This window comes from Crocodylus siamensis, chromosome 4 (genome assembly GCF_052110815.1).
Source record: "Crocodylus siamensis isolate JL-2025a chromosome 4, ASM5211081v1, whole genome shotgun sequence".
In the NCBI taxonomy this organism is placed as follows: Eukaryota; Metazoa; Chordata; order Crocodylia; family Crocodylidae; genus Crocodylus; species Crocodylus siamensis.
The window spans coordinates 103,152,591-103,179,751 of NC_143398.1; the positions used below are offsets into that span (position 1 = coordinate 103,152,591).

Sequence of the window (27,161 nt, forward strand, 5' to 3'; positions counted from 1 at the left end):
AAGGTGGAGTTGCCCTCACAGAAGGGGGAGGAGAAGAGAGCGAGGACCTCAGCCACAAGAGGGTGATGAGGGAAGAACCAGGGAAAAGGCAGCTGTCTTGGGACCCATGCAGGGAAGAATGGGGCAAGCAGCAAGGACTTAGGCAAGGACAGTAGATAGGATCCTTTGGGTTGATAATAATGAACCTTAGTGGCAATCAATATTGCCCAGTACATCAGGTGTGGTGAGGGCAGGGTATCTTAAACCAGTTTCAAGCATTTTGAAATATAGTTTATGTGTACTGAACTTCTGTTCTGTTACAAGTTTACACCAGATTCTGATCACTTAAACTGGTTTATGTATAACTTTTGTCCCTAGCACTGGAGCTTGATTGAAGACTCGCTTCTGCTGCTGTTTGCCCTTCTTTTGGGTTCCCAAGCCTGAAAATGGAGTCATTAGCTAAGACCTCTATGCCCGCATGGTGTTATATACCAACATTGGACACAATGGGCATATCCAGACAAGGGTGCATGTGCAGCAGCTCGTATTTCCCGTGGGACAGATAGCAGTGGCACATAATTATCCCACCTGTCCTGGCCCTAGCGGTCCTGGGGGCCTCCTGGGGCAGCAGTGGTACTGTCCAGTCACTTGGAGTCTGGACGGTAGCCAGAATGTGGCTGTGGCCAGCCATGCTCCATTTCTGGTGGCACATGTTGCTGCTGCATGCACCGTGCCACTTTTTCAGTGGTGGTTATTTTTGGCAGTGGGATCTCCTGGTGTCAGACTTTGGCACTGCACTGCAAATTAGAATGGGTGAACGTGAATGTGTACTGTATACAGTTTGTGGCACCTCAAGCAGCTTTGGGGCTCTGCAAACCACATGTGCATGTTTGTCTGGACATGCCCCATCTGTGTATGGGGTTGTGCACCAGGTTTGTAGACTTGAGCTCTTCTGCTTAGTGGAATGAGAGGCTAGGAAGAAAGGTCAGTGTCAGAGTCTATCCTGAATGTCTTGCTATGACCTCCCATACTATAAGCCCGGGGTGCTCAACCCCCAGCTTGTGAAGGCATGTCATCCAACCTTCAGGGTTCCTTATGGATCATAAAATTTGGCAGTGGGGGAGCAGTGGCCACTGATTGCCGCTCCTCTCCTATCAAATTTTCAGACAGGGGGAGCCCTGTGAATCTGGTAGCATGGGTCTGCATCCTAGATTGAGTGTGTAGGGTTGATTAGGGCAGCAAGAGGCCAAGCAGGGCAGTATGGAGTGGCATGGAGCCAACTGGGGCACCACAGAGTTAAGCAGAGCTGAGCTGGACTGTGTGGGACTGTGTAGGGCCGAGTGGGGTGCTTCGAGGTGGATCAGAGTAGCATGGGGCTCAGTACTGACTCATGGACCAGCCCTATGCCACTTACCTAGCCTATGGAGCCAAAAGATTGAGCACCACTGATATAAGCTAAAAAATGAGAAAATGCATACAACCCCCGCTCCAAACACAAAATACAAAAACCAAAACAACACCCCCACAGCATATCAAGCCAGCACATGGTTTTATTTTCTGTAGAGACAGATTCTTTGTTTTTATGTCCTCAGAATTTAAAGAATGGAAGACAGCTATAGGAAACTGGTGCTACATGCACCCCTTTGTGTGTTGTCATTGGCTAAATGAACTTAATAGCGGTGACTCTTGCACACAGAATATCATTGGATTCTCACTCTTACTTTTTTCCCCCAGTGTAAGCACCACCATAAGGGACCTTCACTACCATGCCCTAGGTTTACAGCTCATATGAAGACCTCACCTGGTACTCGTGAGTCAACCTATACGCTTGGTACCACATTCCAGGATCTTCCAGTCAAAGAGATTAATCAAAACAGTGAAATCATTTCTACTCAGAGATGCCCATGGAAAAAATCAGGTAAAAATATTTGTGCTTTCAATATTTTATAAGGAATCTTCTGAAACATGTAAATTGTCAGCAATATAAAACGCATTTCTATTTGTTTCCAAGGGTCTAATGGAGAATATGCAGGTTTAGCAGAGTTAAGAAGGCTAACCAAAGCAAAACGGCATCTTTCAAAAAATGGAAAGCAGGAAAGTGTACAAACTCTGGCAGATAAAATGGAAAAGCAAAATAAGGCAGGCCAAAAAAAGAATTTGAGGAGGATCTTGCAGAAGATGCTGAAATTTATAATAAAAACTTTTAAAAATACATCAGAAAGAGGAAGCCAGCTAGAGAATTGGTTGGACTATTAGCTGATCAAGGAGTAAAAGGTGAACTCAGGGATGATAAGGCCATAGCAGAAAACTAAATGAATTACTTGCATGTCTTTTACTTTAGAGGATATTAGGGGGATTCCCACACCAGATCATCTCTTCCTAACAGATAAGTCTAAATATTGCATTTTCACTGAAGTGAAAACAGGTTTTAGAAAAAAATTGATAATATAAACATGATTAAGTCACTAGGATCAGATGGTATTCACCTGAGAGTTCTGAAGGAACTGAAATATGAAATCATAGAACTGTTGGTAACTGTATTTAGCTTGTCATTACAAACAGCCTCTGTGCCAAAGGACTGGTGAGTTGCAAACATAATACTCTTCTTCAAAAAGAGGAGGGCTCCAGAAGTGATCCTAGGACTTACAGGCTGCTGAGTCTCATTTCTATCCCAGGCAAGTTAGTAGGAGCCATCAAGTGAAATCATCAGTCACAAGGGTAAATATGATATGTTGGACAAAAAATCACCATGGTTTCTTCGGTGGGAAATCCTGTCTCACCAATCTGCTGGGGTAAAAAGCATGTGGATAAGGAGGAAGCAGTGGATTTAGTCCCTTTGGATTTTTGAAGAGCTTTTGAAAAGGTCCCTCACCAAAAGCACTTTAAAACAAGTTGCCATACAATTGAAGATAAAGTTCCCATGTGGATAAAGAGCTGCTTAAAAGATAAGAAGCTAAGGTAGGGCTAAATGGTCACTTTTCAGATGGAAAAAGGTCAATAATTGGGTGCCTCAGGAATCTTTGCTGGGTCTAGTTTTGTTCAAAGCTTTCATAAATGACTTGGATAAAGGAGCGTACAGTGAAATCTCAAAGTTTGCAGATGTTACTAAAATATTCTGAGTAGTCAAATCCAAGCTGACGGTGAGGAGGTACGCAAAGGTCTCACAATGCTGAGTGGGCAAAAAGTGGCAGATGAACTTCAAGGTTGACAAGTGCAAGGTAATGCATATGGGAAATAAAGTTGAGGTTATGTACATAGTGGTATGTCCTGAACTACCTGGAATGACTCAGGAAAGAGACCTTGGAGTCATTGTAGTTTTCTAAAAACATCAGCTCAATGCACAATAGCGACCCCAAAAAAGCCCAAAATTGTAAAGGTGCACTGATATATTGATCCATATTGGATCAACACCGATAAAAGGAAAATTGACATTATTGGCAATCAGCTATTTTTTGTTGGTGTAGTCGATAATGTCACTGATCAATGCCATGTGCATGTGCACAGTCGCAGCATGCATGCAACCAGGAATGCAGCTGGGCACCTTGGAAAGCAGTGTCTGGCCTGTGGCAGGGCACTGTTTGTGCCTGCCACTTTAAGGGCCAGAAGACAGCAGTGGGCAGGTGCCTGATTAGGGCAGCCATTTTAGATTCAGGGCTGCCCATATAAACAGGGCATTTTGCTGCTGGGAGGCCAGGCAACAACATTGCCTGGCTGCAGGTATCATGTGGAGGTAAGGGAGGAGCTGTAGGGGATGGTCAGGAAGCTCCTGGTCCTGGGCATGACCTAAAACTGCACCCTGCCAGGAGTGGGGGCCTGGTGGGGCTCTCAGTGTCATGGGAGCTGCCAGGAAATACCAGGCCACTTACCACCCCGGTGAAAGGTGGGTTGGGGCGCCTTAATCCCTAGCCCCCACAACCAGGTGGGTTACTCCCTTTGTAGGGTCTAGAAGGTGGACCCCAGGGAGAGAGAGAGTCAGGCCATAGACTCTTAACCTGTCTTGACATCCCCTGACTGGTCCAAGCAGGAGCCAGGACTGGAAGGGTCAAAGGGCCAGGGGCCCACCATGAGGAACGCTCAAAAGCTGAGGGCCTGGGGTTCTGACTGGCTTGGAGGTAGGCCAGGGCTAGTAGTCAAAGGTCCTGGGGGGACCACACCCATAACGGGGAGCAGCTCAGGGAGCTATGCAGCTGGGAATGAAGGCAGAATGGGCTGCCTGAATGGAGAGATCTAAGTGGGGTCCAACGAGTAGGATTCTGGGGCCTAGTGTGGGGCCGGTGATATGGATAACATCTGGATGCCATCTGCGAGGGTTGGGCTGTGGTGTAGGGGAGGAACGGAGCTGCAGATAGTGTCCCCTGCCATCGGGGTAAGAAATGGGTAGCCTCCTGCCTAATTAACATCAATTAATTAATTAACAACAAGGTGCGGTGGGTGAGAAGGCAGGCGGTTAGCCCAGAAACAGGTGGGCAGGCCACAGGGAAATTGGCTCTGAGACAGCCCCCTGTTACAGGCCAGTAAATCTGGGGAGGGGAGCGGAATGGGCATGGTAGGGGGAGATTGAGGCCCCCACAGTGAGGGAGGGAGTGGGGCTGGGGCAGGGGAAGGGGAAGGGGCAGCAGCAGGTACTGCACTTCCCAGCCAGTGTGGGGCACAGGATGGAGCTACAGGTGGCTTGTCTGGTGGATGGTGGAGGGGGTGCGGCTCCCTGCTGTTGCATACCTCCCTGGTGGAGGCATGGAGTGGGCATATGTCCCCTGGATTTGTGTGGGGCAAGGGTGGGCTGCCCACTGCGGGCTTGGGGCCAGGGGCTGTGCTGGCCTTTTCCCAGTAAGTAGGCTGGGCTGGGGTTGCGCTTGGAGTGGGTGAGGGGGCGGTGGCGGTGCTGGGAGAGGGGGGGATTTGGGGTAGGATAGAGCCACTCCAAAGTTTGCCATAATCCACCTGTAGCCACCCCTCTCAGTGCTGCCGCTGTATGCCCCGCCCCTGCCCACCATGATATATTGGTACACACACGTCTATAATTTTTGGCTTTTTTTTGTCACTGCCGTGCATTGAGCTGATGTTTTTAGAAAACTATCTACAATGACTCCCAGGTCTCTTTCCTGAATCTTTACAGGTAGTTCAGAGCATATGACTGTGTACATAAAGTTGAAGTTATTTTTGCCCATCTGCATTACCTTGCACTTGCCAACCTTGGAGTTCATCTGCCAGTTTTTGGTCACTCAACATTGTTAGACCTTTGTGCAGCTCCTCCTCCTCAGGTTGGATTTGCCTAGGACTTCAGTATGTAAAGCAGAAGGCTGAGGTGGTTATGACAGAGGTCTATGGAATCATATAGGGTGTGGTTAAAGTGAATAGGGAACTGTTATTTATCAAGTCCCAGAATACAAGAACTAGGGGACACCCATTGAAGTTAAGAGATGAGTTTAAAACGAACAGGAGGAAGTACTTATTTATGCAGAGAGTAGTTAACTTGCTGAACTTGTTGCCACAGGAGATTTTAGAGGCAGATAGTATAGCCAGATTAAAAAATGGACTAGAGAACTTAATGGAAGACAGGTTCATTAATATCTGTTAAACAGTCCAGGAATGTATCCTTGGACATCCCTAAACCAATGATGGTAGATGCCAAGGAAGGTTTGACAGGAGACGATTACTCTACATATGCCCTGTTCATATATGGTCACAAGTGATACCTTGTGCCCCGCTAGTTGTCCCCAGGGAACACCTGTGCCATGCGCTCTCTGGCACATAGCAGGTTACCCCTGGTGGGGTAGGGGAGGCTGGGGCCAGCACTGAGCTTGCCCCAGCAGCCTTACCTGGGATCCTGGGGCCTGCCAGGGCTGCAGCACTGGCAATCCTGCTGCTCAGAGCCTGGCCAGCAGCCAGAGCATAGCTTTGGCCAGCCAGGCTCTGATTTTGAGAGGTGCACATTGCCCCACGTGCGCTGCTCTGTTTTTTGAGGGGGTTTTTTTGTGTGGGTTTTTTTGACACCTGGCTGCTCCTTTGCAGTGCAGAAAACAGCTGAATATGTGGCGTGTGGCTTTGCAGACATGTCTGCAGCATCACATACTGCCGCGGCCTTAAGTTTTAAGACCTGAAGAGACATGCAGTCTAGATTTCAGGGGATGGAGATTTCTCTGTACCCCAAGGCAATCTCTTCCAATGATTAGAGCATCCTCACCATTAGAAATCTGTGCTGTACTTCCAATTCAGGTTTATTTAACTTTGACTTGCAGCCATTGGATCTCATTATGCAACAAAAAAACAGTATTTGTTGACCCAATTTTTAGTTGATGTTTTTCAGATGTATGTATCAGGCTTTTTGAACTGTTTTTCTGGTCCTATAATATATCAGGTCAATATGCCAGAGGGCTTCTTGCTCTTAATGTTTTCTTTTCTCCATAAGTTTGCATGATTTTGATATAAAGTTGCACTTGCTTCTGGATAGGTTGCAAGCACACCGGAAACATGTCATACTGATTTTCATGAATACTATAGTCTATGTCTTGGAAAAAGCCATGACGACACCTTGGCATGCAGGACCTACTTAAGAATATTGCCTTGAGTTGTTAGGAATCAGCAGGAGGGATTGTGTAACCTTTTAGCTGTCTCTAAAAAGCAGAAGGTCCAGTTTGTTCCTTCCCAGTAGTTTAGGGTCAAATGTTTACTCAGCAGGAAGTAAGACATTTTCTCTATAGTCTTCAGCTTCAAAGGAAAATTGGTGTGAGGCCAAATGCCAAGTGCTTTGGAAATTCTTCCCTATGGACTAGGGGCTACAGTTTATCCCAAATGATTGCTAAGAAAGGGCACAGATTCATCATGGGGAGTCTTGATTTAAGAAGCTTGTATTTAAGAACTGTCTCAAATTCTTCAAATTTAAGTGGAAGTGTATTTTACAATAGATAGTTTGATAATACAAGGTGAATATAGGCAGCTTCTACATTAAGGATATTTAGATGCCTTTTGAGAGAGAGTTTACTTTTTGTATTTAACTGACTAGGAAATCTGAATTTTTTTCTGAAATGTACCAAATATTACATCAGCATATTACTATAGTCATATGTGTAAAAATTAAAATATGCCTTCTGTGTTTGAAAATATGTTGCAAAAATGTTCTGTAGTAGAATGTTACTCCATGTGTTAAAATGCTCCCTGACTCTGTGTGTGTCTACATGTGTGTGTGTAAAATGCCAAAGTAACCATGCATCAAGGGAAGACTCTCATATAAGCAGTTAGATACACAAATCCATTGCTCTATTTTGAATATTTCTAAAATATATGTTTAAAATTTGTATATAGTCCTCCTTGTAAATTTTTAGATGACTAAGATTTTTTTTAAATTATTGTGTAAGTTACTTAGATGATGATGTCATGTGAAATAAAGGTTGTATTGATTAGTGTATCTATAATATACATACTGTTACCAATGCTGCCAATTATGAAAGAGTATAAAAATAGCAGGAAAAAGTAACTGTCATTAAGATTGCTTACCATTATAAATGACTAGAAATATGATGTTATAGAGTTACCAAACATTAACCATTCAGACTTACATTTTTATGCTAAGGTTTAGACTCGGGCACAGGCAGTGTGGGCAGTGGCTTTCTTTTCTCCCTCTAGTTTCAGTTAAAATGTTTCACTTGTGTTTTTTTGAGACTGAGGTCAAGAAAAATAATATTATTTTGTCTATGGATGTCAGGACTGTCACAACTTCTGGACAGTTAGGAGGTGCATGCTGTGAGGGCTGCCCTTTTCCCAAGTCCCCCATGCCATGTGGGCAGACCCACACATGCTGTGAGACCTCCCTTCCCCTCCACAGCCACATGCACCATATAGGCAGCCTGCCCTACAGTGCAGCGAGCCCAGCTACTTCCTGGTGCACACACAACACCTCCACAATCTTCTGGCCATGGACATTATGAAGGCAGCCCACCTGCAGCATGGGCAGCCTGACTCTCTCTCCTTTGAGTGTGCATCACATGTAGCCTCCCCCACTGCACTTCATCACAGGCACTCTGCTTCCCTCCAACTGCAGCTCCTTGCCCCCATGAGAGGGGCCAGGAACCCAAAGCTGCATGAGGGAGAGAGAGCACCCAGAGCAATGTGTTGAGTGGCAGCCGGGCAGGAGCTCATGGGCTGCTGGTTGGACAAGCCCGGTTTTTAAGTGTTTCCAAGAGAGGCTCTGATCCAGTGGCTCTCAACCTTTTTGCACTTGAGTTACCCCTTGGTTGACTCAAGGCACCCCTCCTTAACTTCTGTGAATTGAGCAGCCTTATTTCAAAACTAATTTATTTATTATAGTGGTTACCTCCTTGTCCCAGGCAGTGGGCACAGGGCAGCAGCCAGGCATGAAGGTGCCTAAGCCTTTACTCATCTCCTTACATGTCTCAACACCCTTCAAAAGATCTTGCAGCACAGTAGGGTGCCATGGTTGAGAATCACTGCCCTCATGCCTCTACGGTTTCAAATGGGGACTTGATATTTGGTAGAAGCCCCTAGTGGTGACAGGATTACATGCCTTGAGTCACCCATGTAAAAGTACATCCAAATGTCTCGCACTTATAAGCCCCTGAAAAATCTCAATCTCTACATGCTTAGTAGAGAATTATTATGAATTCTTTGTGGATTCCATTTGTGCTGAGCAAATGGTCCTTCCTTTCACACGTAACTACCTGTCATCAGGCTAGACATGTGTCTTCCCCACAGAATGAATATGATGCAATCAAAGGCTTCAGGGATTAAGCTGTTCCCTGCAGTTACTCTTATAGGTGACAAACATATAGGCTGCTGTGGTGCTGTACATAGGAAATGACACCGGAGAGAATGTTTGCCTCTCTGGAATGGATGCTGGAGCTTGGGACTGGAGGAGAACTAGAACTAGGGGTCACAAAATGAAACTTGTAGGTAGTAAGTTTAAAACTAACAAAAGGAAATTCTTTTTCACACAGGGAGTGTCTACATGAGACGTTTACTGTACAGTTGCCTAATTAAATGTCTTAGAGTCTACACATGCACCCGTTAGGAAATACAAGTTCTACCCTGCTGCAGAGTTTTTTCAAGTGCAGCAGTGCACATGTAGGGACTGACCTGCTGGCTGGGGCATGAGGGTGCTTTAGTGCGGGGGCTGTCCGATGGCTACCCCATGCTGAAGCACCCGTGTGCCCAGCCAGCACCTCTGCAGCACATTGAGCCCAGCTGGAGCAGCCCTAGGTTGGCAGGCTGACCCCACCCCCCCAGGTTTCCTGCGAACCAGGGCTACTCTGACCCAGCTCAATGTGCTGTGGTCCAGGCACACATGCAGATGTGCACCTGACAGCAATAAGCTCTAGAGTGATAAGATTCAATGCTTATTGCTACATGTTAATAGGCATGTGCAGACACACCCACAGTGTGTAATTAAAGTGTGTAACTTGTTGCCCCCAGATGTGAAAGCTGACAGTTTAGCCAGATTCAGAAAAGAGGTAGCACAAATTCTTGGAGGGAAGGAGCATCAGTAGCTGTTGAGAATGGGAGTTAGGGATACAGCTCCTGAATTAGAACTTCCTAGACCTTAAATCAGGGGCGGGCAAAATATGGCCCATAGGCCTGATCTCGTCTGCCAAGCTACTCTATCCAGCCTGTAGGACCCCCTAACAAAATTAGAAAATTATTATCTTCTTGTGGCTGCCTGTCATAGATGACAAGGCACCAGCAGCAGCAGGGCCCAGGAGATGTTGGCAGCAGGACCCAGCACAACCCCTGCCACCTCACCCTCATCCCATCCCCAGCTGGAAGCTTCTGCCTAGTAGAGGCCTTGGATGCTGGGGCTGTTCCCCACCTCTCTCCGCCCAGGAGCAGAGAATCAGATAAGAGTGGGTGAGGAGGGGAGGTGGAAGGATTGCTGGTGCAGCAGCAGCCAGCCTGGCCCAGCCAGCCCCATGCAGTTCCCAGCTGGCTTCTGCTACGCCTTGCGGTCTGTCCCACTCTGCAGGCAAAAACCGAGTGCTGCCAGAGCAGTGGATAGGCTGGGGGGGGAAGGGGTTGGGAGGGGGAGCGATGGTAGCAGGCAGGGAAGGAAGGGAAATGGCAGGGGAAAGGCAGCAGGGGCAGGGGGGAAGTGGTAGTGGGTAAGAGTGTGGGGCCCTGGGGGTCACGGCTGGCAGCAGCATGAACCAGCTGGGAACCATGGAGGCTGGGCTGGCTCCCACTGCATTCTCCAGTCTGGGGTTGCAACTGGGAAGCACACGGTGCTGGGAGGTGCCTGGCAGGGCTGGCCAGCTCCGTGCTGCACCACACAGTTCCTGGCTGCAATGCTGGGCTCCATTGCCTGCATTGGGCATGAGCACCCTAAGCAGTCCCACCTATAGCTGCTGCTAGTAGCGGGGGTCATGCACCATGTGGGGATCCTCACACTGCTCCACCCTCTCTCACACTCCACAAACCTCACACACCCACACCCTGCCCCCACAACCTGCCATATATACACACTCCAATATACCCTATGTGCCACCACACAGCCACAACTCCTCACAATGCCCACACCCCACCATACACCCCATCACAATATAAAAGAGTGAGACTTTATTTTTCAGTTATTATGCAATCCCTTCTATGTACAGTACACAAATACAAATCATGACAAATATTGTTTGTAATAAAATAAAAATATGTTATAGTAGGTGTTTGACTTCTAGTGTATGACTTGGTTTCTTTTTGGTTTTAAGATGGCAACCTCCCTCTCCCAAAATGAGTATTTCTGGGGGGTAAGGGGAGGGACTTCTGGTGCCAAAGATCAGGGGTTAGGGGTGGGACTTCCAGTCCCAATATGGCGACCAGAGGGTGGGGCAACTTTCAAGGGGTGGGGATACCCATGTGGCCCTCGACAGCTTACCAAAACTCATTAAGTGGCCCTCCAGCCAAAATAATTGCCTGCCCCCACCTTAAATGCTAGAAGCTGCACGTGGGAGGGGAACAGTGGAAAACTCCCTGGTCATACCCAGTTCACTCTCCCTTTCAGCATCCACTCTGCCACTGTGTGACATAGGATGCTGGGCTAGATGGACCTGTGGTCTGACCCAGTCAATGGCAGTTATGTTTTTATGAAGAATGATAGAAATCTGCAGAGGAGATTTAAGAGAAAGACATGGAAGAAAGTGCTAGGGCAGGATAATACAGGAGCAGAGGACAAGGGGGTAAGAGGTAGGAAGCAGGTACGTCGAGGTGGGGGAGGAGAAGTGGGGAATGATGGAGGGGAGTGGCAGCCACAGTCAATTTGGAAGTGGCAACTTGCCTTTGGACAGAGCTCCATTAATTTGTCTCCCGGGTCCTGAAAGGTTGCTAACTCTTGGAATGGCAGCTAAATTTTCCTGTCAGAGCTAGGTGAGAAAACCAGCTGCCATGTTTTTAAAGAAAGTTTGAAGGCAGTGACAGGCTTCTCCCACAGTGCCTGCTAAAATGCAACAACAAAAAATCCTAAACATATCATGTCTAGCCCATGCAAATTTAAACTCTATGCATTATGTTAGCTATGCTGATAGGCAGTGCTACCAAGTTCTGAATTTCCTTAGGCTTAGTGACAAAGAATCAGGGAAACTTGCTATCTTTTTTTGTCACTAGCTCACATATTTTAGCAAAAGAGGATTCAGGCCCTTTTACAGCAAAGTGTTTCAAGATGCAAAAAGTTAATCTCAGGCTTAAGTGCTCTACTGAACAGGACTGGTCTTAAGCAATTAGGACCTGAAACATTTTGACTGAATCCTTTGGCCAGGTCAACAAGAAATCTGGAGGACTGCTTTTGGGGGGAAGATACTGTTTTTCCAATATAAATTTTAAAGCGAGTTGGCTCAGAAAATTATTGTCCGATTTCTGTATACAGACATGGAAGTCTGATTTGCAGTCCACCCACATAGCAGCACAACTGCCTTTCATGATGCGGTAGAGAGAGCCTTTTATTATTTTGTACTAGTTTGGTTTATTGAAGGAATGATGCAAACACAAACAGGAGGTTTTAGCTCTCAGAAAAATTCAGGAAGCATCCTTTAGGGAGGGGGGGAGGGGTTATCAAAGTCCCCATGCTGCTGTACTCATATAAATGCTCCCTCTTTTGTTCCTGCAGAACTCTGGAGAATGAAACCAAAACACAAAGCCAAGGAAGCACCGCGGAGTGAATGCAACAGTGTTTCCTTAATCCATGTGGATCAAAAACATGAACGTTTTGATTCTGTAAAGAATCTTCCTCAGCATGCTGGATTAATCACATGGATTAATAAAACACTGTTGCATTCACTCAGTGGTGCCTCCTCCGCTTTGTATTTTCTTGTATTATTCTTAGAAGCCCTGCAGGAATAGAAGAAAGAGCATTTATATGAGTACCATAGGCACTGGGAGTTTTATAAAACCCACCCTGTATAAGATATGCTTCTTGAATTTTTCTGCATGGAGCATGCATTCTTAATTTTTCTCTGTACTAAACCCTTGGTTTATCTTAACATTTGTTCCCTCCCCCATCTAGTTGCTGTTTGGTATTGCAGTGAAATGGCGCATTAGAAATAGTATTTCTGAACTCCATTGCCACTTAAATTATAGTCTGGGGAAAAAACCCTGTGTGTTCATTTCAGCCACTTGATAAGAAGCGGAAGTTGTTAGCAGGGATCATCTTTAGAGGCCCTCTTGACTCTTAACAGGTTTCTTACCTGTGATGGATCTTCTTATCTGCTAGACTGTTAGTCTGGGTTGGATCCCCTCCTCTTTTCCAGTACGGACAATACAGTAAGTTTTTCATTCTCCCTCTACATACTTACACTTTTATATTAAAAAAAAGTTGCACTTTAAACATGTACTAGGGATATCCAGGTAATAAATTGTGATATGCTAAATTATGACAAATTGCAATTCTCGTGCAACTGTGTTCTCCCTATCTCTCCTCTGTCCACTTATTCCCCTTTTCTAAACTGTTTACAAAAGCCATCTGCTACAAAAATATTCCCTCATGTCCCCCCAGATTTGGAATTCATTTCACATCTCCCACTTTACTGGCCCAAGTGCTGGGATGACCAATATTCTGTTCGGTTCCAGTTATAAGTTAAAGTGATACCTAAAACAGGTCACCGGCTTTGCAGTATCACGCACACAATTTGCCTCTAATTCTGGATGTCCTGAAATATCCTACTTACTAAAGTTTAACACTTCCATTTTAAAATATTAAATCCCTCCAATTTAGAAATATTGCAGATTAATCAATTTGAATTTGTATCACTGAATTCTATAGTTGGGTACAGGTTAACTAATGTCAAGAGCATCATCTGATGTAACAGTTTAGCAAGCCAGTGAATCCTTCAGTCCAGTCCCTGACCTAGATACTATATTTACTCAAATAGAAGATGACCCTGATTATAAGATGAGCCACGCAATGATTAGATTCTATATATGGAACAGTATAAATTTGTTATACTTTTCCAGGTACAGAATCTAATTATTGGAAATTTGTCTTGAATGTGTCTTCCTTCCCACTGCTACAGCAGGGAAAATAAATCTGGGGCGGGAGGGGTGAAGGAAGCGTCAGGTAGGCCCTTTGCTCTCTGCTTCCCCCAACCTTTTCCGTTGGCAGTCCCTCTCTTTACTGTCAGACCCTGCTCTCCCTGAGCACATGGAAGTGAGGAGCAAATTTGAAAAAAATAACATTGAAATTAAACATGGATGTAAGAATTTGCATACAGTACTCATGTACTTGGTTAATCCAGAATTGATGCATGTTATATATTTTTTGAAACTGCTGCAAGTTTTAACACAGGTACTCCATAAGCACACTTTTAAGCAGTGCAACTATGCACAATATGGGTGCACCCAGACATGCATGGATATTTGGTTCTCTGGGGACAAGTAGCAGTGATGCACCTTGAGCTGCCACTTCTTGTCCCTGGGGAACGCCCATGCCATGCACACTTTAGCATGTGGCAAGTTGCCCTGGGTGGCATAGAGGAGGCTGGGGCCAGCACTATGCTGGGCCCGGCAGCCTTACCTGGGATCCTGGAGGCCTTCCGGAGCTGCAGCCACAATGATCCTGCTGGCCTCAGCTCTGCTTTTTAGCCCAAGTGTGCGCTGCCCTAGCATGTGCTGCTTTGGGGTTTTTTTGCCCTGAATCAAAAAAAAAAAAAAACCAGCAGAAAAAAATGGAACAGCACATGCTTTGTCAGTGTGCCCTTGTAGTGCAAAGAACTCTGGGCTGTGTGGTGTATGGCACTGCAAACGTGTTTGCAGCATCACATACCACACGAGTGTGCTCGTCTGGATGTGCCCTCTTAGTCCAAAGCCAAAAGCTCATGATTTACCACCCAGTTCATTGGGCCAGGCCCCAGCCGAGTCATCAGCATTTCAAGCTATGGTGACCCCATGGCTCAGCACTAGTCAGCAGGCACATCTATAAGAGATGCTTATTGCACAGTTACCTAATTAACTGTACAGTAAACTTCTTGTGTCTACACATGTGCCCCTGTTGGGGTGCACAAAACTATTAAACTCTAAAGCAGGTTAGGACTTCTAAAGTCCTACCTTGCTGTGGAGTTTTTTTGTGAGCAGCAGTGCACAGGTAGATGCAGAGCTGGCTGGCGGGGGCAGGAGGCATAGAATGAATACCTATATGCTTGACTCCTCCATGATCAGAAGTCAAGAAGCAGCTTTCTTTTTGCATCTCTGCATTCCCCAGATGTGGGGAGAGGGGGGGTGGCTGTAGTCTGGGGAAGGTGTGTGTGTGATGGTTAGGGGGGTGGGGAGTGGACATGACACTTGTCCACAGCTCAACTCTCAGTCCTGGAGAAGATGAAGTACCACAGGCACCTGCCCTCCCCATCCAGAGCCTTCCCAAAAGGGTCTAGAGAAGGTGCAGGGAGCATTACCCTGATGCTTCTTCCCCTCCTAGAGATGGGGAAGGGAGGGGAGGAGCAGCCACCTGCTGCTCCCTGCACATCCTCTATACCAGGGATATCCTGGTCTGAGAAATGGGTGGGAAACATTGTCCTGATACTCACTGTCTTCCCAGAGAAGGCCACCGTGGTCTGGGGAAGGTGCAGGGAGCAGGGGAGAAGGGCAGCTGTAGACTGGAAGGCCTGTATTGCTCTCTACCTGAGAGAGATTTCTAGGACTGGAAAGGAACCACTAGAAATGAATGCCTGTTCATACCCATAAATCCAACAGGATTTAAAAAATGAGTACCTTAAGTTAGGCTTCTAACTTTTATTTAGGTGCTTAAGTAAATGCCTGAATCTCAAGTGCCAAAACACCTAGCAGCTGGCACTGACTTGTTTATGTAGGCACAATCTTTATGTTCATAGATAGAATAAGTGAGTACCACCTTCCAGATGCTAATCAAACTAAAAAACCCTTCTCTAAATTTATTATTTTCTGAGTATATTTAGCTTGGTCCAAGTTCCTTTCTAAGCCTTGCTGTGCAGGATGTATACTTAAATATATATAGCAACTGTCACCTTTCTCCATGGGAAATTACTACATACTGGCTGCATCTACATGTGCAATTTGTTCAAAGCAATAAACTCCAGTGCTTATTGCACTGGAGTTTATTGCTCCTGGGTGCACCCTTTGAACATGTGTATGGGACTACAGGACATTCAGCCAATCGGAGCAAACCCAGCTAGCAGGCCGCCCCAGCCTACTAGCCTGGGGCTGCTCCAATCCAGCTTAACATGCTGTGGAGAGGCTGTCAGGGGCACCAGGGTGCTCCAGTGTGGGGCTATCCAACAGGCAGCCCCTGCACTGAAGTATTGAGGCCTAATAGGGCAGCACATGTAGACACCAGATGTTTACTGAAGAGCTAATTAGTCTATTGTGCAGTAAAATCTCATGTAGCTGAGCCCACTGAGACCTTTTTGAAAAAAAAGGAAAATCCACTTTTTTTGGCCTTTTTTTGTTTCTTTTTGTACTAATTTGTCATTATAGCCCAAGGAAAAAAGGTTATCTATATATATTTTTTCAGTAATAATTTGTTTGTTTCTAGCTTCTTAATGTCAAAATTAATTCACTTAATCGAGGAAGTAACACCTTAGACTAGCTACAAGAAACTAAGCCTCCTATCTTAAATTCAACAAGGTATATGTCTTTATAAACCATTTCCTTAATCTTGGGCCTTCTTCAAAATGTTATATTTGGTTCTGTTGTTTTACAGGGCCATTCCACAGAACAATAAAAACCCTGTGCTGTTCTTGTTGGTTCAGATTTTTTATTGTAGTTAAAATATCATCTTTGTATTTACATTGTACATGTATCATACAGTCAGTCAGTAGGTCTTCTAGGGAATGATGAAAATGAGGATTTGATCCTACTCTGTTGATTTATTATAAATTAGCTAGTAAAAAGTCATGAATATTTTTCATTCTAGTTGACTAAACTATGAACAGATGACTTGATCATTTCTCATTGTGCTTCCTTGGTACATTTGGGAAGGCTATAATGGGTACTTATTTGAATGTGGTACAATTTCCAGTCTCTGATTTTTCAGCAGATATTCCTTGATAATTCTTAAGACTTCTTGCTTTTTATTAAAATGTTGAATATAATATTCAAAAAAGAGAGGCAATGGTCTATGTTGTAGAATTGAATTTAGAACTCTTTAACCAAAGTTTGTTGCTAATGGCGATATCTCTAGATATGGGACTGAAAAATCATTGCACAGATGGTGAACCGGATGGATGCATTGATGCAGGTACCTATCAAACATATACTATTATCAAATTGGGTATTACTTCTCTAACTAAGATACTGAATCTGACAAAAGTTCAAGACTCAACATGCCATTCCTTGAGTTAATACTGTTTTTAATGGAATATACCATCTCCTCTCACGTTGAACTGCCATTTCTTGCTTCTAGAACAAGCAACTCTCGTCAGGTATTTGTAAGAGCATCTGTGTATGAAAGACCAGGTTAGGACTATGATTACTTTTTTTTTATTTGGGAGAGAAACAAAAGCAAAAACTAACAGGAAAAGTAGCTTCAGTGATAACCTGAAGAAAGACTAAAATTACATTTGTTGGTAACTTTCAAGATCCAGTAATATAACTTGGCACAAACATGAAAGCAGGCACAAGAATTTAGTTACCTGGGAAAGAAATATATTGGCTAATAGCAGTAGGCACGAGGATGTTATGTGTCATATAGGCAAGGAAAGTAGTTGACCAGTATATAGTAGTGATTCTCAGCCAAGGTGCCATGGAACCCAGGAGTGCCTTGAGATCCTTTCAAGGGGGCCATGGGATGATGCACAGTGATTGCACTGTTAAGCAAGCAAATAGGATACATGATATTAGCCCACAGATTTGAAATAGGACTCCATAGTGTCAAAACATTTTGACCTATTGTGGTCTTTCTGAGCTCTTTGCAACAGAAGAATTGCTCTGTTACTTTTCTGTAGTAAAAAAAAAAAACAAGTGAAAACTAAAAGCTGGCATTTTCTGATGGGTGCCTTGAGCTGGGGGTGGGGGGTTGAGTAAAAAATGCTGATAACCACTGATATAGAGGCAGAATGACATAAGCTTAAGGCAAAAATATGTCTGCATGACAGCAACATGATCCCAGAGCTAACCTATGCTTTTGAAAGTTGAGCTCTCAAAAAATTGCATCGATAGCTTTAACAGTAAATGTCTGGGCAGTACACTTGGAGTGACACAGCAGAATAAAGTCAAATAGTAAAGTATTAAGCAAAAGAATGGACAACCTCCACCATCTGTTGTCATTAGGGGATAAAAATGCTCATTTGGTTTAGTGTCTGCACAGGCTGCAGGCACAAGCTCTGGATTGGAGAAAAACTAGGAAAAGAAAACCAGGGCAGGCTAGACTTTGGCCACATGATACCATAAACAGTGACCTAAGTGAAGTGTGAATCCAGTGGCTTGAGCTCTTGTAGCATAACACGATAGCTAGAGGGTCCATCTACACATGTGCTTTACTGTGGAGTTGACTAATTATCTTCACACTAAAGCATCACCATCTACACGTGTGCTGGTAATAAGGTGCAGTAGATTAATTAACTGTGCCCTAAGATAGTACTGTAATGGACAGTACTATCTTACACTGCATTTACTTATTGCATCTAAGTGCATGTGTAGATGGTCACTTGGGCTGGCTGGGGTATGAAGGGACAAAAGTGCAGGGGCTGCTTGCCACCTAGTCCCGCACTTCAGCACCCTCCTGCCCCAGCCAGCCCATCTGCTGCCCGATGCCAGCAACCAGAGCCCAGGGCTGGCCCCCAAAGTACCCTGCTAGCCTGGGGCTAACTCTGCCCCAACTCAAACTGTTGCAGCCCTGGGCACAGTGTCTGCATGTACGCCCTGGACCACGGCAGTTTGAGCGTCTATGCATGCCATTAGGGCTCTGTGATAAACTCCGGTATGGACTACACCAGAGTTTATCACATTGCCTTAATGGCATGTGTAGATGCACCTAGAGGTTACTAGTCACTGGGGATGTCTACATATGAAATTAATTTGATGCAATAAACTGCTGCACTTTGTGCCAGAGTTTATTGCTCCTGGGTGCAGCATTTAGATGCATGTTGAGCCAGGGTGACGCAGCCCCAGCTGGCAGGGAGTCCAGGGGGGTCAGCTTGCCAGACCAGGGCTGCTTCTTCCTGGCTCAGCGTGCTGCAGAGAGGCTGACTGGGGTATGAGGACTACCGTGTGAGACTAGCCAGCAGGCTGCCCTGCACTGTAGCACCCTCATGCGCCAGCCAGCCCTCACTATCTACATACGTGTTGCGGTGGAGTAAGTAACTCGCTGTAGAACAGTACTTGTGTTGGGAAGTACTATCCTATGGCAGAGTTAATTAGTTTACTTCAGCCTAATGGCACTGCATGTGTAGATTTTACTGCAGAGCTAATTAGTCAACTGCAGTAAGGGTCTCGTGTAGATGCACACACTGACTGATACTCTGTGTGGAACAAGTATATTGACTGGTGTATTTCTATAAGAAGGGCAAGTTTTTTTTCTGGTTTCTTTTATTGGACTAGCTGCATAAGTTGGGGGAGAAGTTGGACAAGCTTTTGGGCACAAATCACCCTTCTTCAGTTCATGGTGTGGATTTTCCATGGTAAAAACAGTGAATTTTTGTATTCTTAATATGGTAGTGAGGTTGGAGCAGTGTTGTAGTCATGATAGTTCAGGAAATGTATGCAAAGTATGCAGTTTTTTATTATATCTTTTATGGGACCAGGTGTATAATTTGGGGAGTATGAATGCCCAAGCATACAGCTGTTATAATAAGATATCTCAAAAAAACCTTTCCTTTCCTACGTCTCCTGGAATATCACAGCTACAACAATACTCCAACCCTAAAACTACCTGTTTCTTCGAGGGTTACAATGCTGCCACTCTTCAAATTTTATTAAGTGCTTAGCAGTAGTTCATGTTTAATTTAAAGCTCCAGTGACTGGAGGCAGGTGATAAGAAGAGAATCTCAACTTTCTTTAAAAAAAAAGAGTAACTTTCTGATACCCTTGGCTTTAGAATAAAATGGGTTAAATTGATTTTAGGCTAAAACTCTAGGAAGCCATTTTTTTGTTAGCAGAAGGGAGAAGTCAGGGACCCCTGCACTGGGGGAGAAAGATTCCTGGACTTCAGGCTTAGTTGGAAAAAAAAATATGGGAACAGCTCATATTTAAGATGGCCAGTAAGAGAAGTTCTGGACAACTCAGCCCAACTCTACCTGAAAAGGGAGTCATGGGAATCTGGTAAGGGTTAAAAACAGGGAGGAAACTAATTAAGAGTTGAGGAAGTTCTAAATTCTGTTGAATGAAAGAGTCCAGTCCATTGAGTGAAAAATACAATGGTCAAAGGGGACCATATCTCCTCAGTGCGGATAAACCTTAATGTTTAAGCATACCAATGTGGAAAATATAGTAATTCATAGCCAGAAACCACTGGTTCTTCAGAGCAGTGTGTGGCCCCTGGGAGATGAGAACCTTGTCAGATCAAAAAGATCCCTGTGATCAGTAGTTGTTGTTACAATTTTTAATTGTCTCATGCCCTCATGTTGTTTACCATTGTTTAATATAATTCCAGTGTTTAATATCAACCTTGGGGGACCCATAGAGTGTCCTTTATATTAGCAGTTGTGGTACTGTTCTCAGTGCTCCCAATATGAGTAACTTTTTTTGTTCACCACACAAGATTGATTTGTCCCATGGTTTTATTCCAAAAACATGTGAAATGCCTGAGGGAAGACTTACTAAGCTATCCCTCAAAATATCATTTGACTTTTCTCAAAGCTAGGTGGGATATGCTACCTGGTAGACGTGTCTAAATTGAGGTTATAAAAAGAGGAGAGAGGTGCTGAAGTACTTCACCGAAGTTAGAGATGAGATGAGAGTCCATTTAGGCAGGAAAGGTTTTACACTCTGAATAAGACCTGTTGCAAGTTGGACATTTGCACTGTACTGGAAATCAACTCTTTTACTGAAGCAGTGATAAACATCCACTGCAAAATTAAGTATTGGATACCCAAATTGCAAATACCAGCAAAAAAATGGGAAGATTGATTTCACTGACACTTTGTTCAGAGATGATGCGTGTAACAGGAATAAAGAGCAAGTTGAATTCCTGAAAGGGAGGGAGCAAGATTATGCTGACAGTAAAACAAATTGACCAATAATTTCAATTTTGTTTATTACTGACATGCTAATCTTAGGCTTGCTCCTTTACATTTTTCAACTGTGTTTATGCATGTAATATTTAGCTTGATGTATGGTTTTGTATGTTATTTCCGAATTAGTTAATAAAATGTGGCATATTTTTAAAGGCCCAACTCAACATTGCATGAATGGCAAGCATAATAAAAGTCTAATGCATTATGTTCTTTCTCTGAAAAATACAGCTATACTAACTATAGCAATTAAGTAATTAATTTAAGCAATTAAGGAACTATAATAATGTTGTCATCTGGCAGTTCTGAAAAGTACATTAGCAGTTATTTCATCCAAATAATATAAATATCAAAGTGATTTTAAAAATACAACAATACCAGAAATGTAGTTTTAAGAGTGGATCTGAATTGACCTGTGCAAGCATCCAATATCCAACTTTGTTGATGCGCTTGGTCCTGCCTAGCCCCCTGCAGATACTCCATTTATGGGATGCTGTGGTCATTTGGTCATTTTTATAATGTAGTCAGAGCCCACTGGGAACAACTCAGAAGGAGGAAGCTATTTATGCCCTGATTCAGAGAAGCATGTGCTTAAATCCATCTCTTTTTAGGAAAGCATTTCAAGGGGAATTAAGGCTGGGCTTAAATGTTATTCCTGAAAAGGGTTGCTTCTATTTTAATTTTAGCTTATGTTGTATACCTGCTTTTGAAATGAGGTCATTGGAGCAGAAGGGCAAAGGTAGACATAACTAGATAGGTATCATGGGCTCTGACAATGCTGTGTTTGGCTTCCCTAAATCTGTAATAAGGAATTGTATGTGGCATGCTGTATGTGCAATTTTCAGTATATTATACAGTATCTCTTTTGGAGATAGCAACACTTCTATATTAAATATGAGGGAAGCCGTTGTTTCCTCTATTACATGCAAATCAGCTTCAGCCCTTAAGCTCCAGGCAAGTTGCCAGTGAGGACTACTTTGGAAAAAAAATTGATTCAACTGGGTTAAGATAGTAGTCCTCATTGATTCGAAGACTCTTATTTAGCTAAAATGTTTTCAGCATTTCACATTTTTTTTAAAGAGACACTTTCTTTACTTAGTATGGCATACCATAGTAGTTCTACCATTACATGAATAATCAACAAATATATACAATAAATGAATACATTCTTCTTGTTCCTCTTGGAACACTACTATAACTGCTACTTCACAAATGCCATTAAAATGCATGTCAGGAATTTTCCTTGGCTGTCTGTTTGCTTCTTTTTAAGATCATTCAAGTACATAATGACTTTTAAAGATATTCTTTCTGAAATGGAAAAAAAACTTTTTTTTCATTGTCTAGCTGAAAAAGATGTTCATGGATTTTCAATGCAGGGTTTAGGAACATCTTAATTTCATTACTTTGACCTTTTTTTTTTTAAAAAAAGCAAACTATTAAACTGGACTATAATTTTGTGCCTTTGTGGCTCCTATATCTTTTATTTTACATGAATGTTTGTAATTTTACTATAAATCTGCTGGCAAGAAAATCATTGACAAGTATGCTTTCGATTTGTGTTTTATTCCGGGCACTTACTTGCTTTTTTTCAAAATCACAATTGATACATTTCTATCTCTAAAACTAATTACACTATTTAGTTCCCCATTCTGGCTTTCATTTTTCCAGAAGGACATTTATAGTCTTTGGAACTTTTTTGAAGTCTGGTTTTACTTTGAAAAGTGATGCAGTTGAAATGGCATTTGGAATTCCATGTTCATTGTGTTGCACTGATTTCCACACCTGAAATCACAGTGCAAATGAGAAGATACCTTCTCTTCTGACTACCAACTTCACATACTCACCTTGCCTGTCAGTCAGCCTGATCGGCTCAGGTTACTTGAAAGTTCTGCAGGCTAAATTAGGCCTTGGGTTACACTTTGTTACATTTCTACAAACACCTTGCCTTTTCATTGTATCCTCATGCCAACAGACCCTCTGATGGTTTATAGAAGTGTATAGATACCACTGAAGTCATATTCTGAAAACACTGGGGTTCCACAGGTGTGACTGAAACTACTGAGTTTTCCCTACAGACCACTATTACTAGTAGATTCATAGATTGTAAAACTGGAAGGGACCTTGGAAGATCATCGTGTTCAGCCCCAATAGGGGTGTGCAACATGAAAAGAATCCAGGGTGATTGTCCAAACCTCAAGTGAGTTTATAGTTAAGTTAAGAAAATAAAAATCCTTTATTTGCAATATAGCAACTGAAGCAATTTTGCAGCTGCAGTTCAGTGTCCCCTGTTCTGCATTTATGAAATGTAGAACAGGAGTTCTCACACTAGATTGAGATCGTCCATCATTTTATATACTTATATCATGCCCCTTCTTTTTGTTTCCTTTCTAAAGTAAACAGCACCAATCATTTCAATCTCTCTGCTATAAGAGTTTTTCCATGGCCGTAATCTTTCTGTCCTTCCATGAAACCTTTCTAATTTTGCCATGTCCTTTTCATGATGGGATGACGAGGCCTGAAAGCAGCGGTGGAACTTCATATAGCAGAACTGTCGTCTTATTCTCTGGTGACATTTTCTTATAAATATTCATTCTGGCCTTCAAAAGCTGGCACGGTCTTTGGAAGCAGTATTTTTTTTTACCTGTAAAAGGCAAGAAACTCACTTGAAATATTGTTTCTACCATAGTCAATATTAGTGAATTTCTCCACTGTTCCAGAAGTGTTGTTTAGTTATCATAGTCTGTATTTAAAGGAACATCTAAGTAAACTGAAAGGCCTGTTACTGACTTGTTAAGCAGTCCTGCAGCTGAATACTAGCCAAAGCTGCTGAGAAATAATAGTTTGTTTCAACATAAAATATTTTCAAAGATTTGAATATGAGGAGGAAAATGCTGGTCTTTTGTCATTTTTAAAAACCCTCATTAATATGTCTTAGAATGGAGGATTTCAAGGTTAGGCTAAATACATCATTAGCCATCTTGCTGACTTGTGTTGCAGTAAGCATCTTGGCTTGTCTCAGCCTCATTCACATACCTGCCCGAGTAGTTAAAAAAGGTGGATAATTACCATTATCACCATTTTACAGAGGGGAAACTACTGCAGAGACAGCTTAAAGGCCAAATTCAGACTGGACACAGGTGCTTTCATTTAAGCATTGCAATGCCTACAGATGAGGTGCATGGACCTCAGAGGGTGTTTCAGATAGATAGTTAGGCACCCAGGCTCTGTACAGGGAATAGGGAGAGGTAAACATTTCCAAAGGATTATTATTAGAGAGCCTGGAAGTGCCTGGAAATCCTGCCCCCCTCCAAAGCTTTGGCCCCTAAATTAAGCTGGATATTAGGTGCTCTGTTCACTCAGCCTCCTCAAGACTGGCAACTTTTCTGAGGCCAAGCATCTAATGTAGTGATTTAGGGTCCTCTACTCAGGAGTGGAAGATATAGGTTTGAATCTCCTTAGGCTGTAGCCCAGGTGGTCTAACCAGAGGGCTATTATGCAAAAGGTGAACATCATACTTTTCGGTGCTGTTTGTGTGAGTTAGATGACCTTGGAGCATATATGACAGATTAAGCCTGTCCAAGATAAGTGGGGTTTAGTCACCTCCCCAGCACAAGTCTGGATGGCAGTGACACCTAGGCAGGAGCTAGGTTTAGGTGATCTCAGGCAGGGGTATCAAACTATTCTGGTCCTGTGGGCCAGATGAATCTACTTCATATGCAGACTCACTGTGGACTAAACTCATCGTAGCCCAGAACTAGCCTCAGTAAACCCTGCAGGTAGCAGTCTGCAACCTGGCCTCAGTGAACCCCACGGGTGTACAGCCCAGAAGTAGCCCTAGTAAGGGCCATGAGTGGTGCAACCTGGGACCCAACCCCAGTGAGCACTGTGGGGAGGGCAGTGTGGATACTGTGTGTGGAGCCAGTCCAGTGCAGCACCTGGGACTAGAATTAGGGGACTTTATGGACCAAATCTGGGCCATGGGCCACATGTTCGATACCTCTTCTCTAAGGAGAGCTACACTGAATCTGTTTCCAAGTTTAGTGTGGGCAGAATGGGCATGGTGTGCTACCCTGCATGCTCCCTAGTATTTTGGAGGTGGCCTAGACAGAGTGCCTTGCCCAGGGATGTGCAGAGAGTCTGCATCAGAGCCAAAATCCTTGTGAGTCCATTTTTCTTAAGATTTTGTACCAGGCCTATCACCACAGAGTCTTAATGAAAAAGAGTGAAGACTCTTAGCTCCTTGTCCCATCTCCTGCCTACCAGACTATACTTCCTCAGTAATACTGTATCTGTTATAATAGTGGTACATGCTAATTGTGCATGTATGTGCTACATATAATACCCCTGTTCTAGGTGCATATATTTGCTACAGTTTTATATATTTAAATATGTAACTTTAAAATGTCCTTCCCTGTGCATCCAGGAAGCTTAATGACTGACAGCTGCCTGATATCACCATGCTTATAGGAGCTACAGTTCAGATTTTGTATAATACCAGGGTAGAGCCTTATATTGGAAAGTTTAGGTAAGATTTTTGTTTTAATTAGGTGGCTAGAAAAAGTTCCTTCAGCAAGAAAAATGAACTTTTAAATCCATTTGATGGAACCATTACATATAGTTTATCATTGGTGATCCTAGGAGATGAGTGTTTACTCAGAGGCCCCGGACCCAGTCTTCAAGGAGACTGCACACTAGAGATATTCAATATAAATTCATATAAATCAAGCGCTCAGACAAAGAGAAGTGTGGTGCAACCTGCATTCTGGCTATTTGCACAATGCTCCTCACTTGCACAAGAACAGAAGACGTCTGTTTCAGAGCTCTAAATTGCCAATCTCTTACGTGGACTGAATTCATCATTTTATGAAAGGGAGAGGGTGAGATTAAAGGTAGATGTTAGTTTATTAGAAATAGGTTGTTTTAATGTTAAAAAATAGTAAAGTTCAGTCTGTTTGTACTGTTCAGATGACACACCATGCTATAAGAATTTTGAGATTCTTGAAATGGATACAGCCTGCTGCTGCAAAATCCAAACTTTTGTTAATGTATAGGCATTCATCATCTGCTGTTCATTAACACACATATTGCTAATGCCTGGCAATGGAGCGAACATTTTTCTGGAGTGGGGTCGAAAAACTAATTATTCGCCATATGGTGGCCTGCTCAGCAACAATTGCTGAAGCCATGGAAGCAAAAGGAAGTTGGCTGGTTGATTTCTTTGGGCAGTTTGCACAGCGATGACTCTCTTGACACATGCCATTCATGTGGCCTCTGAATAACAGATGGGCTAAGGCTGGGAACTGTGGAAAAATCATGGCAGAGATCTGGTGGCAGCCTCTGTCTTTTTATCCTTCAGAATGACTTTGGGTCACATGGTCTGTGAAAATAACAAGTAGGGGATTGTACTCTGAGGATTTCCCTGCTTCTTTCATAAAGCCAGAGCGTAATTTTGACTGCCTTTTCGTATTTTGTTTATTAAAGGGATCAGGGTTTTAGATGAAAGAGATTACTTGGTTTGTGGTAGGGGGCTGTGCTATGCCAATGACACTCAGCTCATTGTTAGCAGGAAAAATGCTGGCAGTTTGATAAGGGATAAGAAAATGGAGGGTTTTTAAATTAAAATTTAAATTACTCCCTATTTGTTCTTTTTGCATTTGTAAATCTCACATAGGCAAGTTAAGATAAGAGCTATTTTAGATTCAGAATATTCAAACCTGAAATGAGTTAGTGTTTTTTTCCAGAAGAGCTTAGGAACGGAGGGTAAGATTAATTTGAATATGCTGCACTTGCAACTTGTATGCTTTCTGGATTTTACGTTGTCTGGACAAGCTAAAAATGAGGAGGAAGGTGAAAGTTGCCAATAGGAGAGTTTCTGGGCTGCTTCCGTGCTTTGGAGAAAAAAAACCCAACAGATTAGTTTGAACTGTTTGCAAATTAAATTTTAATTAAGTACAGTAGATCGCAGCTGTTCAGATGAGAACAGTCTTTTGTCTCCTCCTTATATGACTGTTCTTAGGGAAAGAACATATGAATATGCAATATAGGTACTTGCAGTTCTATTCTTCTACTCCTGTGTTCAGAATTGCCACTCTTGTGCTGGTCACACCAGTTGTTATTTCCCTTGGTTACAAAAGATAAGAGGTTGATCCAAATCAAAATGTTCCCAAATCTCTGATTTTGGGAACGTTTTTATGTACATATAAATGTTATAATCGAGGCCCATTTCCTCTGGAAACATGGCTTCCAAACTGAAATGTGGTGGTGAGGATCTTGGCTGAGAACCATCACTAAGTTTTCACTTTGCATTGTTAGTGTTCGCCTCACCCCCACTCCCACAACACAATGAACCAAAAACATTCATTTTAAAATAACAGTGCAGGAAGGAAACCCTCTTGTAGATTCAGGTTTTATTTGTTTAAACAGTATAAAAAATCAGTGATAATTTTTACCGGTAAATTGTTAAGTTTGACCTATCTCTGGGGAGTTCTACTATGTTTACCCAGGAGCACTCTGATAATTTGCATTTGTGAAAATTTCTGCAAATCTGAAAAGTTTCCC

General features: G+C 43.2%; 1 protein-coding gene across 1 annotated transcript in view; it reads left to right on the top strand.

The window, feature by feature from the left end:
* Window positions 1-27,161, top strand: part of C4H12orf42 (chromosome 4 C12orf42 homolog) — a 284,699-nt gene that overhangs the window by 57,460 nt on the left and 200,078 nt on the right. Inside the window, exon 3 of the mRNA XM_090043229.1 lies at window positions 1,714-1,897. Coding sequence (XP_089899355.1) covers window positions 1,714-1,897 — 184 coding nt within the window. The remainder of the gene's footprint in view (window positions 1-1,713; window positions 1,898-27,161) is intronic.